The sequence below is a fragment of the Euphorbia lathyris genome, chromosome 5, assembly GCF_963576675.1.
Source record: "Euphorbia lathyris chromosome 5, ddEupLath1.1, whole genome shotgun sequence".
In the NCBI taxonomy this organism is placed as follows: domain Eukaryota; kingdom Viridiplantae; phylum Streptophyta; class Magnoliopsida; order Malpighiales; family Euphorbiaceae; genus Euphorbia; species Euphorbia lathyris.
In genome coordinates, this window is record NC_088914.1 from 75,642,185 (window position 1) to 75,658,152 (window position 15,968).

The 15,968-nt window shown below is 37.5% G+C and overlaps 1 protein-coding gene across 7 annotated transcripts; it reads left to right on the forward strand.

Annotated features, from left to right (window-relative positions):
- Nucleotides 1–9,870: 9,870 nt before the first annotated feature.
- LOC136231108 (uncharacterized) lies at nucleotides 9,871–14,855 on the forward strand. 7 transcript variants are annotated; one of them, XM_066020382.1, is made up of 10 exons: nucleotides 9,876–10,210; nucleotides 10,501–10,652; nucleotides 11,315–11,371; nucleotides 11,946–12,015; nucleotides 12,245–12,347; nucleotides 13,378–13,492; nucleotides 13,592–13,701; nucleotides 13,998–14,060; nucleotides 14,176–14,419; nucleotides 14,530–14,855. In XM_066020382.1, the coding sequence occupies exons 4-8, from the start codon at nucleotides 12,002–12,004 to the stop codon at nucleotides 14,013–14,015; spliced, it is 360 nt and encodes a 119-aa protein (XP_065876454.1). In that variant the 5' UTR covers nucleotides 9,876–10,210; nucleotides 10,501–10,652; nucleotides 11,315–11,371; nucleotides 11,946–12,001; the 3' UTR covers nucleotides 14,016–14,060; nucleotides 14,176–14,419; nucleotides 14,530–14,855. The 7 variants fall into 7 exon arrangements, 5 of the variants coding, with proteins under 5 accessions (XP_065876454.1, XP_065876457.1, XP_065876456.1 ...); XM_066020385.1 differs by lacking the exon at nucleotides 11,315–11,371 and having other exon boundaries at nucleotides 9,877–10,210; nucleotides 14,176–14,213; nucleotides 14,328–14,419; XM_066020384.1 differs by lacking the exon at nucleotides 11,315–11,371 and having other exon boundaries at nucleotides 9,877–10,210; nucleotides 14,176–14,210; nucleotides 14,328–14,419.
- Nucleotides 14,856–15,968: the final 1,113 nt, after the last annotated feature.

The window sequence follows — 15,968 nt, forward strand, 5'->3', positions numbered from 1 at the left end:
CAGCGCCGTTCAGAAATTCGGGCTGTTGGCGGAGGCGCATCCTGACCTACAGAGTTGGATGGATCAAGGATGTGGGTGAACTCAGAGTGACCCAGAAGTGTAAGGTCCCTATTAAGATCGGGGAGTATAGGGATGAAGTCTGTTGTGACGTGGTCGATATGGATGTCTGCCACCTATTATTGGGCAGACCATGGCAATTTGATAATGACGCCATCCATGCCGGAAGAAGGAACACTTATAGATTTATGAAGGATGGGGTGAAGTCCGTACTTACGCCAATGATGAGAGAACCAAAGGCCGATGAGAAGTCTACCTTGGTGGTCTGCCCCACACACAAATCATTCATTAGCGAATGTGAGGAGAGCCAGATGGTGTATGTTGTGATGGTGAAGGCGAATCACGAATCCTCCCAAAGGGGCGAAAGGGAGATGCTGAATGAAGTGACCCGCCTACTTGGCGAATATCAAGATCTGTTCCCTGAAGAGCTGCCAAGTGGGTTACCACCTTTGAGGGACATCCAACATCATATCGATCTTGTGCCTGGGGCTAGCTTACCAAGCCTCCCACATTATCGAATGAGCCCGAAGGAGAATGACATCATGAGACAGAAAGTGCAGGAACTCATCGAGATGGGATACGTCAGGAAGAGCATGAGTCCTTGCGCCGTTCTAGCTTTACTTACACCCAAGAAGGATGGGTCTTAGCGGATGTGTGTTGACAGCAGGGCCATTAACAAGATCACCATCAAATACAAGTTCCCAATCCCAAGGTTGGATGATATGCTGGATCAGCTTGGCGGATCCAAAGTCTTCTCCAAGATTGACCTCAGGAGTGGCTATCATCAAATACGGGTTCGGGCTGGGGATGAGTGGAAGACGGCTTTCAAGACCAGAGATGGATTGTATGAGTGGTTAGTAATGCCATTCGGGATGACTAATGCCCCCAGTACATTTATGAGGCTGATGAATCAGGTGCTCCGCCCGGTAATTGGAAAATTTGTAGTTGTGTATTTTGATGATATTCTGATTCATAGCCAGACCTTGGCAGAACATGTGGAGCACTTGCGGACAGTATTTGACCTATTAAGGAAACACCAGCTATACGCCAACACTAAGAAATGTGATTTTGTCATGGAGAGCCTGGTTTTCCTTGGGTTCGTAGTCAGTGGCGATGGGGTCCAAGTTGATGGGGAGAAGGTAAGAGCTATCCGAGAATGGCCTACTCCAAGGAACGTGGGGGACATCAGGAGCTTTCATGGGTTAGCAACGTTTTATCGACGATTCATCAAGGACTTTAGTTCCATAGTGGCCCCGTTGACGGAGTGCTTGAAGAAAGGAAGGGGATTCGCATGGGCGGATGATCAAGAGGAGAGCTTCGCCCTGATCAAGGAAAAGCTGAGTACAGCGTCAGTGCTGGCGTACCCCAATTTTGATAAACTGTTCGAGGTTGAGTGTGATGCCAGTGGAGTTGGGATAGGTGGTGTCCTGATGCAAGAAAAGAGGCCCATTGCGTATTTCAGTGAGAAGCTCTGTGAGGCAAGGCAAAAGTGGGCCACGTATGATCAAGAATTTTATACTGTAGTAAGGGCGTTGAAAGTGTGGGAACATTACTTGGTGGGGAAAGAATTCATCCTCTACACTGACCATCAAGCTCTCAAATACCTGGGAAGTCAGAAACAACTTCGAAGCTCCATGCATGCCCGGTGGTCCGCCTTCATAGATAAGTTCCCCTATAAGCTTATCCATAAGGCTGGAAAACAGAACAAGGTGGCGGACGCCTTGAGTCGAAGGGTGTCACTAATCAAGACGGTAAACCTGGAGACCGATTATTTTGAACACATCCGAGGAGAATACTTGGCGGATCCTGATTTTGGCAGTATCTGGGAAAAGTGTCAGCACCAGCATGGGGATGGGGCGTATCACCTGATGGATGAGTATCTCATGAGGGGCAACCAACTTTGCTTACCCTGCACTTCCATCCGCGAGAAGGTTGTTCGTGATCTATATGGCGGATCCCTGGGAGGGCATTTTGGGCGAGACAAGACATATGAAGCAGTGAGTTCCCGTTATTTGTGGCCTAAGATGAGGAGAGATGTTGCCTACTTAGTAGAATGATGCTATATTTGCCAGACCGCCAAGGGACGCGCTACAAATGCTGGCTTGCATCTACCCTTGCCTGTACCAGAAACCATATGGGAGGATCTATCCATGGATTTTGTCCTAGGGTTACCCAGAACTCAGAGAGGCATGGATTCCATCTTTGTCGTGGTTGATCGGTTTTCTAAGATGGCCCATTTCATACCATGTCGCAAGACTAATGATGCCTCAGCGACTGCTAAGCTATTTTTCAAAGAGATTGTCAAGCTACATGGCGTACCTAAAAGTATTGTCTCGGATCGTGATACGAAATTCCTCAGTCACTTCTGGCGGACGTTGTGGGCTCTGTTCGATACGTCCCTGAAGTTTAGTACCACCGCCCACCCTCAAATAGACGGACAGACAGAGATGGTCAATAGAACTTTGGGAAACTTACTGCGCAGCAAATGTAAGGATAAGCCCAGGATGTGGGACGTGGTTTTAGCCCAAGCTGAGTTCGCCTACAACAGCTCTGTACATTCGGGAACCGGGAGATCCCCATTTGAGGTAGTATACACGAAGACCCCGAATCACATCCTTGACATAGCCCCTCTTCCTAAAGGAAACGTGACTGCCAACCAGCTGGCCAAGGATTATGTACAGATGCACCAAGAGGTGAGAGAGACTATTGAGGAGAGAAATCAGAAATTAAAGGCTAAGGCGGATGAGCACCGCAGGGACCTACAGTTTGAAGTTGGGGATGAGGTTATGGTATATTTGGGCAAAGAGAGACTCGCCAACGCCCCAAGCAGCAAGCTTCGGCCTAGGAAATACGGGCCATATAAGGTCACCAAGAAGGTCAATGCCAATGTCTATCATATAGCATTGCCGAATTGGCTTGGTAAAATCTCACCAGCGTTCAACATCCGTGACCTTAGCCCGTGGAAGTCGGATGGTCCTTTGGAGTTCAACGAGGACGAATCAATGATGAGATCTTTTAAAGAAGGAGAGAATGATGCAGACATCCTAACTGGGATCACTGATCACGCGCGCTCTGGCGGATCCTCAGACACCACATCCACAGAGGTTGTACCTAGGAGGGCGGATCCCCAGGACATACGAGCGGGGCGGATCTAGGAGTACACAAGGAGGCGTATCAACATCTGACCATGGGAGGATGTTCAAGCTACTTTGCTACTCTTGGGCGGATCTCCAGGTTTACTTCCTCCCGAAGGAATTCACCAACAACCCTGACATTCTGTACCTGTACCGTTGTACTGATTGTCGGGGCGTATTACCTATTTTACCCTTTTGATGTTAACCTTATTGTAACCCTAGTAGAGGTAGTCCTTGTCCTTTTCTTATCTTTAGGGGGATGTATTTAAACCCCCATTTTGTAAGGATGAGGTAACTTTTATCAATCAAATCATTCTCTTTGAGAGCCTAAGGTTTATACCTTGTTTATTGGGATTCACTCCTTCTAGTTTAGATAGAGAAGAACCTCTTTGTTGGTTTACGATTAAAACCTTCATTTATCGCTTTCAATCTGTATCAGTGTTGATCAGGGACCTCCAGATGCCTTTTGCCTACATTTTATACATGTATAGGAAGCCAACTATAAACAAATTGTGATTGAGGTTAATATTGTTTTCTGTTGCAGAAAGGATATGGACAAGATACTTCAAATGAGATATTTTGGTTAATGACTATCTTTTAGTTGGCATCATTATTCAGAAGTCAGGTGCTTACAAATTGGCTGTTAGATAACAATCTAGGAAAAGACATTGGATCTTCTGTGTCCGCAAAGGATGGAAAGAAACCACATGAAGTTCATCAATTAAATATCATAGGGTATTTTACACATGTATCCTTGGTGGTAAGAGTTCATATTCTTCATGAAACTTATAGTTAGTACTTGTCACCTAAACAATTTAGTTACATTTTGAAACGAATCTAAAGTTCTTTCATAAGCCTGGAAAGTATATGCATAATTGGTGCATTGCATTACAAATATCAATAGAAACTGATTTAAATCAATTATCATAACGGTAATGTCATCTAAACTACCTCTACTTACAGGTATTGAGAAGGTGATGATAATAAAGCTCCATTATTTTGTATCAGGTATTGAGAAGAGAACCATTTTTGGGTGAGAGCAAGCTCTATCTTAACTTAACTTAACTGGATGGAATCCTTTCTCCCATTTATGCTGACAGAGATGTTGAAGTGAGTGGGTCTGAGGAAGATTAGCTTTATTGCTAGAAGAAGATGAATGCAACAGTAAGTAACGCTAATACAAGAGAAATCTGCATGTGAATGTAATCAACTTTGCATGGTGGGCCTATGAGTCAAAGCTATAACCATAACTAGGTACTTTTTCATGCCAATCAAAACCAGCAAAGCAAATTATTGTTATATATATATCGGGTAATCGTTTCATGCTCACATATGAATCTTGATTGACTATCTCAAATAATACAAAAATAGAAAAATCAGACTTAGTTGAAAGCAGAATAAATTCTTTTCCTCATTACATGTTAATAGTACTCATTATCAGGATAAGAAACAAAAACACTTGTTGAAATCAAAATACCAATGATTTGAGAGTGAGATGAAGAAAAGAATGGGACTTTGTTGGTGCAGCTCTCTTTTGTTTCTTTGTTTCTCTCTCTTTGAGTCATAACAAGCTATGGAAAAGTGGTGAGAATCTAATGTATGGGGTTGGATTTGAAAGGTCCCAGAATTAAAATAATATGCAAGTGCTTAAAAAGAAATGCAGAGGGGTTAATGGGTATTAGTATATGATATTTACATTGGGGTTAGCCAATTTCGTTTTCACTTGGAAAGTCATCTTTCATATGTACTAGATCTGTATAGGTAGGCATTAATTATATGCTTGTGGACATTCTTTCCGTTAATAGGCGAATCAGCCTTGATATTGGGGTTAGCCAATTTCGTTTTTGCTTGGAAATTCGTCTTGCTTATCGTTCCATCTATCAACTGTCTAAGGTTCAGTACAATATAATATGCTTATATTCTAGGCTTATATGTGGACCACTTTTATCTGTATCTGTAGATGATGCTTCAATGCTTGTTATTTTAAGTTCAAAATGCTCACTCCTCAGATACTCTTTTGCATCTGTCACTTGTAGATTTCTTGCCTAATCACGTTCCTACAAAGGCGAAGGACATTAGTACAGTGGGGTCTTACAGATTTGAATTACCCCCTTGTAGAGTGCCCCTCGCTCTTAAAGTGAGTTCTCTTCTATTAGTGAGAGGAAGAGTTATAGTTAAAGCTACCTGAGCTGACTGCATTTCACTGGAATTACTGCTCTTACAGCAAAAAAAGATTGCTTCCTTTGCATCCTCACTAGGACAGAAGTAATCCTTTGCTTCAGATAGATAATATGCAGATGTTTATGAATTCTGTATGTTTTTGTTGTAGTCGAGCATCAACCAGTTTTCAAGAATTTTCTAATCTCATACTGGCTAAGTGAATGTTCATGTTAAACAATAAAAATAATACAGCCCATAAATTAAATAACTGACTAACTCCACTTGAATTGAGAGCATCCTTGATTTTTTTTTTAAGATTCCTAATGTGCCATTTTGGCATCAACTTTGTTTACTAGTTCCCTTGTCTACTTGAATTTGATCAATAAGCATGGGTTATCCAGAAAAGAACTGAAATGGTCTCTCTGTTTTTTCTTTTATGATTTGCAGTATTTCTGAGAGCCAACTTGAAGTAGTATTTCAATTCATTTGTATGAATTGCAAGTAGAAAACTCTCTCAATCTATTCCTCTCTATCAAGTTTTTAGGGGATTTGACTTCATTGATTTCTAATCTAGTTAATTGTTTGTTTAGGGAAATCGAAGTTGAGGTGTGTGCTCAGATTGACGACAACGGCTAAAGAGGAAACCTTGCTGGTGGTTGATTTATTTTAATTCTTCTATTTTATAGAGGTAATTCCCAATTTTGATCCCTTTTTAAAGAGTTCTTCTGTTCTAGTTTTGTAATTTTCTTTCCCAAGCAACAAAATCTATGCACAAACTTAATGGAAACTACGAGATTATGATGTTATGTAAAAAAATCTAGAGGAAATATTCTGATTCTGTTTTAGTTCAATAGTGTTTTCTCAAATTGGAAAGAGCAATTAACATCTATTAAGTTGATTCAATTGTTCTCCAATAAGATCTTTCTAACTATATATTTGGGACATGGTTGGTTCAATTATGATCTTTTTAACTTTTGAATGAATGCATGGCACCCTCTCATCTTTAATTCTTCTTTTCTTTTTATTTCCTAAAAAGTTCCAGACCCCATTCTTTGTTAGCTTTCTTTCTTTGTTTTCTTTCATTTTTATTTGTTTTTTTTTAACTTCAAAATGCTAAGAAAAAAAAAACTAATACTAATACTAATATGTATATAAAAAAAAGTTCTTTATTAGCATTGTTTTAACCTAATAGCAGATCAACTATCTCTTATTAGCCTTTAACTTGCCCATCATTTTTATTTTCCTGGTTTTTCAATTGTCCACGTTTATTGTATAATAATTTTTCTAAATGGTTTACACAATGCATTGTTCGAGTTGAGTTTTCATGTCTGCTTGATAAATTGCTGATTATAGAAAAGCTTAATACATCATTTGCCCTCTAAACTTGTCTAAAAAACTTGATTGGCCCTGAACTTTCAAAGTGTTCCGATAGCCCATCAACTTGCATAAAATGTTCAGTTAGCCCATGAACTTGCGTAAAGTTGAAGCGAGTGTTGATGCGAAAGTTGAAATGTTTAGAGAAAATGAGCTTTAAAAAGAGTTGATGCTGTGTGTTTATTTAACATTCTATTTTTTTTTTTGCATATGGATATGCATATCTAACTCATATTTTTATAGTCAATAATTGAAGACATATGTTCATCTGGATCCTCTTCGCCTGGTGGTAGGCGTGCAATACCTAAAAATTGAAGAAACAGTCAAACACAAACAATTCTGATGATGGCTATGTAAATGAATTGACAAAAATATGAGAAACCAATTAGAAGCAGAAATGGAGGAAAAAAAGAACCAAAAAATGACATGGAGATGGTGAACAAATTGGGAGAAGCTAATCCTATTTTCAAGATTGATATGACAGATAGTTTGGATGGTATTTCTGGTGAAAATGAAAGAGTCGTACCCTCTTCTAAGGAGACGGAAGGATTAGTTTATATAATGGTTGTATGACAATATTATACTTCTTCTAGTTTTTTTTGGATCATATGACAATGTTAAATTCTATTATTCACATATATAAAAGTAAAGTATTTGAAACTAACGATATTGTTATATTTTTGTTTAAATTAAAAATTGCTTTTAAATTTTGTGTATTAATGTGTTACAACATAATATGTTACATAAAAAGTGTTTCGATAATATACAAAAGAGTTGCTAGAACCTAAAAATGTTAAATTAAAAAGTGTTCCAAAAATGTACAAAAAAGCATTACTATTGACTAAAAATGTTAAACGAGAAAGTGTTGTAAATGTGTAAAATAATGTTGCTTATAAAATATTGTGTTGCAAAATAAGGTGTTGCAAATTGTACTAAAGTGTTGCTAGTTTTTTTTGACAATAGTGTTATCTGATCTATGGTTATGCCAACACTTTCATTATAGTTGCCTTTGATTAAGAAAAGTGTTGGTATTGATATGTATGGTAACACTTTTATTGATGTTGCTATAAATTTGAAAAAGTGTCGCTAAAGGCATCTATGGCGACACGCAAAAACCCAACACTTTTTTATGGGTAAAAGTGTTGCCTTTTTGTCTAAGCCAATACTTTTATGATCTTTGCCAACACTTATTGCGTGTTGCAGTAGACCATCTATGGTTTAGTGGGGGTAGGGGGGACATAAAGAGACCTAGTCTTTGGAAGCATATGTGCCACTTTACTATAAAAGGAGACTTGGGAGCCATTTGAAGACACACCGAACCAAAGTGAAGTAATAAATCGAAGGTTTGGAACTAAGAAAACTTAATGCTTCTTTGGATTAATTACTTGAGCCGGACCAAAGTGAAGTAATTAATCGAAAGTTTAGAACTAATTACTCGAGCGGTTTTTGTGTATCTTCAGTAATCACTTTAGCCGGTAAAGTAGTTTAAAAAGATTCAGATTAATAAAACTTAATGCTTCTCGAGATTAATTACTTTAGCCGGACCAAGGTAAAGTAATTAATCGAGAGTTTAGAACCAATATCGAGAATCTATTAGCTAATAAGAAAAATCGCATTTTTAAAAAGGATAAAACAACTTAAAAAAGGTTAAGTGTTATTACCAAGCAAAAAGGTTAAGTGAAGCTAAAAGCCTTAGTTTATTTCACTATAAGTAATCTCTCACTTAATTTGTCTAGTTTTCATTTCACTTCTTAATTAAGCCCTAGTTTGGTTCCCAACAAATTCTACCTTTCGATTGGTTAAATAATACATAGTAAGCAAAAATATTAGTACTAATAATCACCATCCTCATGGGAATGATACTCTACTTTGACTTTATTACATACACGATTAATGTGCACTTGCCTTCACATACATATATACGTAAGATACGCATGAACTTGCCTTTTGGAAGTTTGGAGATTAAAGTGTTGAGACAACTTTTTCTTTCCTTTGTTATGTTTTTCCTGCTAGGGACAGTTTTCCATTCCGTTTCAGAATCACATTCTCGACCCAAGAGACAGCTACTTCTGTATCTTTATTGTGGACTGTTGATGTTTCCCATTGACCAGGCCGAGATAATGTAACAGGTACATGTCGGGATGGAACCTCCATGATCAGTGGAGAAATAGGCTCAAGATTGATGTTTGTTGGCTTGAAAAGAAGTAACTGTAAACTAGTGTTTCTTGAAAGGGATAATTGTTTCATCAATATTTTCCGAGTCAGACGAGATGGTAGATCTGTGTGACTGTAATATCGCTGTTTTGCATGATCGAAACCAGAAATCTAGGGTTGGAGTCCTAAAATTCTAGGTTTGAGAGAAATTGGTCCCCTGACTCGAAACTGCTTTTAAAGCAGCATCATTTGGCATAGTGTAAAATCCCCTACGCACAAAGATTAGCTTCTATTCCATTGTTCTTCCCTATACCAAATTCAGTTTAATTTAAGATCATTATGTTTCCATGCGGATTCCCTTTTGCCAACTTGATTCGCCAATTACAGTGAATTTACGTGTTTCCAGGCAAGAATTATAAGACTTCTTGTGACACCTGTATCGCTTTGTAACCACCTACATAGAAGATTTTCGGCTTCTCCCCTTGCACCACCGTAGTGACAGATTGTTCACATGTTAAAGCATCCCTAAAGGAGGCAGGGAGAGATGCTGATTTCGAAATAAGAGGATGAGTGACGAGGAACAAATGAGCATGGCTATAGAAGTCCATCGGAGATCGCAGGCTGATTTGCATAAAGGAGGAAAAAGGTTAACCAGAAAACCCTAACATTGTCATCTTCTTTTTTCTTTTACAAAAACAATGACCCATTCGATCTTTATAAAATCCAATTTCTGTTGGATCAAATAAATAAACTTTCACAGGTAACAAAGGAAGAATATAATTGATGGAAGAAAATTCTATTTTCATTCTCTTACCTTACTACTTGTATTGATAGGTATTTATAGATTACATACACTACAAAAAAAAAATTAGTCTTTCCCAACACTTTAATAGCAACACTTTGTCTAAATGTAGCTAAAAAATACATCTATTTTAATTGGAGAAATATTTTGAGCTAAATTTTTATGAAGCCCAGCCCATTTAGAAAAACTATCCCTAACCCTAACCAGCCAATTTCATATCATCTCTCCCTCGCCCCCTCTTCTTCCTCCTTTTGCGACTTCTCTTCTGCCAAACGTTCATCGTTTTCATCCTTCTCCTTTCCGTCTTTCAACTTCGACATAGAGTTTTTATCTTGTCGTTTCTCTCAACTATAACAGCTCTCTACTTAGCCGTCCACAGCGATTTTAGGAAACTTGCGAAAATGGCGACATCGTTAATGCAATCTGGTCTCCGAACAAGGGATTTTTGCTACTTTAGATTTCCAACTCCGGTTCACACCAATTGCAATTTGGACAAGCTATTTGCACTTTGGATTGCTAAACATTCCAGGTTTGGGTATCTTCATTTATCGTTTTTGTTTTTGTTTTCCTGTGTTAAATTGTCACGGCTCTTCATTCTCAGCTCTCTTATAGTTCGTGTGCTTGAGGTTTCTAAACTATTTGTAGATCTCAATCTAACCTCAAAAGCCTTGATTGGTTCCATATCTCCTTTTATTGGAAATCTCAGCTTCCTCAGAGAGATTACACTCTCCTATAACTCACTGCACACCCAAATTCCTGAAGAAATCGGTCCATTATTCAGGCTGCAAGTTTTGAGACTAAAAAATAATTCAATTGCAGGTCAAATTCCAGCAAACTTGTCCCATTGCATCAACCTCCAAATTCTTTATCTTGGTTTCAACTGAGATGCAAAGGGAAATTCCTGCAGAAATTGGTGACTTATCCAAGCTTCAACTGCAGAAATTGGTGACTTGTCCAAGCTTCAACTGCAGGTATAAGGGGTTAATGTTATCAAATATGACAACACAAGATTGAAACTCACTTGAAAAAGTATAGCGTAGGTACATCTGACTTGTTGATAAAGTGGCTGTTTAACTTAGTTTTACTCACAAATGCTTGCTTCATTCACACATTTTGAATAGAGTTGTTTCAGAAACACTAGGTCAATGGGATATTTTTTCAGTATGAATGTCAATAAAGCAGGCTTTACTGTGAATGCACATTGGGTAGGAAGGATACTCTGTTTACTGTGAATGCACATTGGCTTAGAAGGATACTCTGCTACAGGGTCAATATTTTTTCAGTTTGACATTGAGCATAGCTTTGAGGACAGGTTCTTTTGATTTTTGATTGACATCCATCAGGACATGTGCTCTTCTAGAGAAACCCTATTATTTATGTTTGTCTACTGTGATCTATTATGAACTTTTACTTTGACTGCTTTCTTCATTTATATGTGTCCTTACCTGGTTGATTGCATAGGATAAGATGCCAGCAATTTTAGTATCCTTTATGATTAATTTTCAGCCACTTCTGTTTCAATTTTTAGTGTAGACAGACAAAGGTCAACAATGTCTACTCGTGAGAACTCTATTGAAAATGCATCACACGTTTAATTTTTCCTATATTGATTCTCTGGTTTTGGGGCTTTTAGGGTGCGAATTGAACTTCAATTACGAACATGTAAGTATTGAAGCAGAAGCGTTTGTAGGTATGACCTTGACCCATTATAAGATAGTTGCATAGAGAAGCTTTGATCCTTCATTCACTTTATATCTCACTTTTAAATCATAGCTTGTCAAGTCTTTCAATGCTAATTAACTACATAACTTCCTATTTGGGTTCAGTTCCCTGGCTTACCATAACAAATAATACCCAATTGCTGCATGATTACTGGTAGAATGAGTTATAAACTTATCAATACCCAACCGCATAACATTGAATCATTGCCCATGCTTAAGAGATACTGCAGATACTTGGTGCCTCGGAATATTTTGCATGTATATTCACTTTGTGAAAGGGTATACTTTAGTTCAGTACTTACAAAAGATTGCAGTCAGACTAAGACTAAGCATGAGCTTAGCCTAGAAATAGAATAAGGTAGGAGAGAGACCTGTGCATCCCTTGACTCTTCTTCATCTATGTCCTGTTTTGAGGGCTTTCAGCTATCAGTAGCCTCAGATTTCCTTCTAAGCCATTTCATTGCATTAGCTTCAGGATTATGTATTTTCTGTATATTTATTTCTTTTTTTTATCTCAACTGTGCATTTGATTATCTCTTGCAGGAAGTTCTAAAGGATAGAAGCAAAGTTAATGAGTTGGTAGAAATGTAGCTGCTGCGATGACTGGGGCAAGGTTTGTACTGACCCTCAATTTTCTCTATATTAAATTTTTTTGGTGCTTTCTGGAGACCTTTTGGGACAATTGGTTAATTGTGCAAAGTCTATTGTTGGTTCTCGAATCTTCATCGCAGGATTGTGAGCATAGTAGATATTCTGGGTATTAGAATTGGGGATTTACTATTTAATTACCTCAGGCTTTATTACTGTATGTTCTAATATGACTAAACTCGTGGAGAATATAGCTATTTGGTTAGGAAAGCTCCTTTGGCTGCATTGGGACAAGCTATTGTTTTTGCTGAAAAACACAGCCATACTCCATCAGATATTCACTCTCCTCTAGAAGAGGTGAGTTGGTTTGTATATATAACAAGACTACTGCACTCTATCTCTGCTATTTCCTTTGAGTCATGTTTTTAGAACAATATCCTAATGGAGCATGATCTTGTAGTTTTTTATTGATACTGTCAATTTAAAGTTCATGTTTAGGTTTGGACATGGAAATGTCTTACACATAGTTGCAATCTGAATACTATACTAAATTCTAATTATGTTCTGAGTTTCATCATAACTTGGTGGATGGAAGCACAAAAAAAAAAGAATTATAAATTGGAAGGTATATTTAATAGTTACAAATAGGAAGAAATGTAAGCATTGAACTGGATCACAATAAGAAGCTTTATCATGATTGGCATGTTTTCTGTTTGGTTCTCGAGGAAGTATAATGCTGCAAAAGATATAAGTTTATGGTTTTTTTCAGGGTAAATTCCTGCAGGCTACCATGATTGATTTTAAGGAAAACAAATTTTCTAAACTTTTACGTGGACTTGTCTTAGGGACTGCCGACCTTAAACGCTTCTGTATTTTGCTTTCTTATTTATCATAGTGTTACCGATTTGGACCTCTGTTACTCGTTTCTATTCAATACATTCAGAAACAGTTACTAATTTCTTATTTCTCCATTGTGTTGTTTGGCTACTCGTGAGTTTTGATTTCCCAACGTAGTGACTAGAATTTCATAAAAATATGTTTTTAAGTTGTGTTAGTAGCTAGATTTGGATAGATGAAGTAAACATAGAAAGAGCCAATTAATTGCTGATCATTTATCTTGGAACGTTCGCACGTACATGGTATTATATAATCCTTAGTGGCAAGTACAGATTATCTTCGGGGAGACACAGCAAAATTAATTCTTGTGTCTCATGATATATTCCGTGCACCAAAATTGAATGCACGGTAGACTATCTAGTCAGCTGGGGTTAAGTCCACACTCGGGTCTAACCATGCAATACATGAGTAATAACTGGTTTTCTTTTCCTTCCTGAATCATCAAGACGATGATATGTTGAAATTTTGGCTCTTGTTTATTTCTATACAGATTGGCCAGTCAAAGATATCTTTTCTGGCAGCAGCAGAAGCTACTCCGGTGGTTAGTATATTGTCTTCATCAAGAAAAGAATCGAGCGGACTAATAATTGTGGGACCAGAAGGGGGTCAGTATTACTCTACATCCTTATAACCCAAATGCTAGCAATTTTTCTCTGCTTCTATTTTTTTGTTTACTTGATTATTAAACTCGGAATGTGTAACAGGCTTTAATGGATTACCATTTCCACTTTTTGTCGGCAATAACTCTCCTTTCCATTCTGAGGCTCTCCACCTTACATCAAAAGTGGACAGAAGATACAACGCCTTAATTGAGGTGAGTGCTATGCCTTTATAAATTATTGTTGAGATCAGTAAGAGTTCAATTCTGTGCTGAAACTGAAGTTAAACAAACCCACAAAACACGTAGAGAGAATGGTTTCCAAGAACATAATAAACTAGTCAAATAATTTTCCGTTATTGAAACTTACTTTTTATGTTTCCATTTGACTGGTGATAATGTTTTTGGTTGTACATGTATATGATGGTGGCTGTTGGTTTTATTGTCCTTTTTAAGGCAAATTCTGGTTTTCTAAAACCTTAGCAATTTTATTGTTTCTGCTTGGTGGGCAGGTTTTAAGGTTCCCTTGAAGTGATTGGAAGATTAGAAAAGGGTTCTGATCCATTTTTCAGATGGTATTCTCTAAAACCTTAGCAATTTTATCATTTATGTTCAAATAGCAAATTTTCTAGGGACTATTTCCATGAATGTTTATTGTTTCCTTGGGTTTTGTCTTCTCCCTTGACACAGGCATCTAAGCCAAATGGATAGCTGATCCCGTTGCCGTAGTCGAACTAAAACCTTAGCAATTTTATCATTTATGTTCAAATAGCAAATTTTCTAGGGACTATTTCCATGAATTTTTATTGTTTCCTTGGGTTTTGTCTTCTCCGTTGACACAGGCATCTAAGCCAAATGGATAGCTTATCCCGTTGCCGTAGTCGAACTGCCCCATAGAGTTCCACATGGATACCACGCCTTCATTGTGGCCGAGGTTAGTATAAATTCTAGATTTAATTTCTTCTGATTTTGAAAGTTCCTACTCCCAAAAGCATGTATTGGTAGGTTGGATGGGTGATTTAACGAGGATAATATAAATTCTAGATTTCGTTGCGATTACAGTAAAGAGGAGAGGAAAAATAGGTAGACGGATGAAGGATTCAGAACATGCTTCAAAGAAGTGAAAAAGGAGATATGCATAGCTCAAGGTCTTTATTTACATGAAGAAGTTCAATTGTTGATTTAATTTTAGTTATGTTGATTTCAGATTTTGTTATTTTTAGTTTCAGTATTGACAATATTGGTGAGGTTTATTGTAAAATTTGATTGGAATGGCATGATGTGATTGGAATGGCATGATGTATGTGGTTATAACTGTTTGCTACAGTTAGACATAGTCCAGAAAAAATGAATTTTGTGGCATTACTGAATAGGGATTTAGTGAAAATATTCGTCGGTAAATTTTTCATTGAGGTACTAAATTTTAGCGACAGTTTACATCTATGTTCTGTCGCTAAATCCTGTATTTTTTTTTGTGAAAATCGATTCTAGCGGCGGTTTAAACCTTTCCCCGACGCCCTAATAAAACCGTCGATAAATGTAGCAACGATGGAATTGACAACACTTTTGCGACAGTTTTTAAAACCGCAGCTACTATCTCTAACGACGGTTAAAACCGTCGCTAAAGTAGAAAAAAACCGTCGGTAAAGGGTTTTTTTTTTTAATAGTGATACATGACTCTTGGTAAACAACATTAACTCTCTATGTGCTAAATCTTCGAACTTCATCGTTATTGACCTCTTCACTCTGTTGAACTAAAATTGGAGGACTTAATTTAAAATTTATACAAACACTCAATTATTTGAAATACTTAGCACACACTCATTTATTACTTGTTGACTCACTTGTTTTTACAGGACTCTCTCTTACAAATATACTTTCCCTTTTTTTTCTTTATTTCTCACTCTCAATTTGCTGCACATACCTCACAAGTCTAGCATTCTATTTATACTTGTCTTAATTTAATAATAACCACAAAAGTATGTCGGTTGTGAACAAATATCAACCAACTTAATTATTATTGGTGAATATCCTAGATATCTCTAGATAAGTCTGTGCTTGACTTATCAATACTCCCCCTCAACACCGACTTAATAGCTCATCTATCCTAACCATTCCAAACTGCTTTTCTGAAATATTCTTTCATAGCATTTTTCCATTTCTTTTTTAAAGATGCTTCTCTGAGTGTTGTAGGCTCTTTTATTGTAACTTCTTCAATCACTTGTATTCCTTTACCAAACACGACTTGTTCACACTCCTCCTTGTCGTTTATGACACGATTGGATTTTTCCACTGCATTGGAATTGCCACACTCTTCTTTGTTGGTCTCCCTCGACCTATCTCGCCTCAACGCGTACTTGTAATCCTTGTTCGATTTTTGTCATCGACCTTCTAACCCATATTGCCAAACCTTCCCTAACTTAATTAATTCGCTCAAGCTTTTGACTAGAGCTTCCAATAGCACCATCTCCTTGATGATTGCC

Excerpts from the sequence above, each read along its gene's own strand:
- LOC136231108 (XM_066020382.1), top strand. Across the intron at positions 12,348-13,377 it reads TTCACTCTCCTCTAGAAGAG|ATTGGCCAGTCAAAGATATC; the intron begins GTGAGTTGGTTT and ends ATTTCTATACAG. Across the intron at positions 13,493-13,591 it reads AATTGTGGGACCAGAAGGGG|GCTTTAATGGATTACCATTT; the intron begins GTCAGTATTACT and ends AATGTGTAACAG.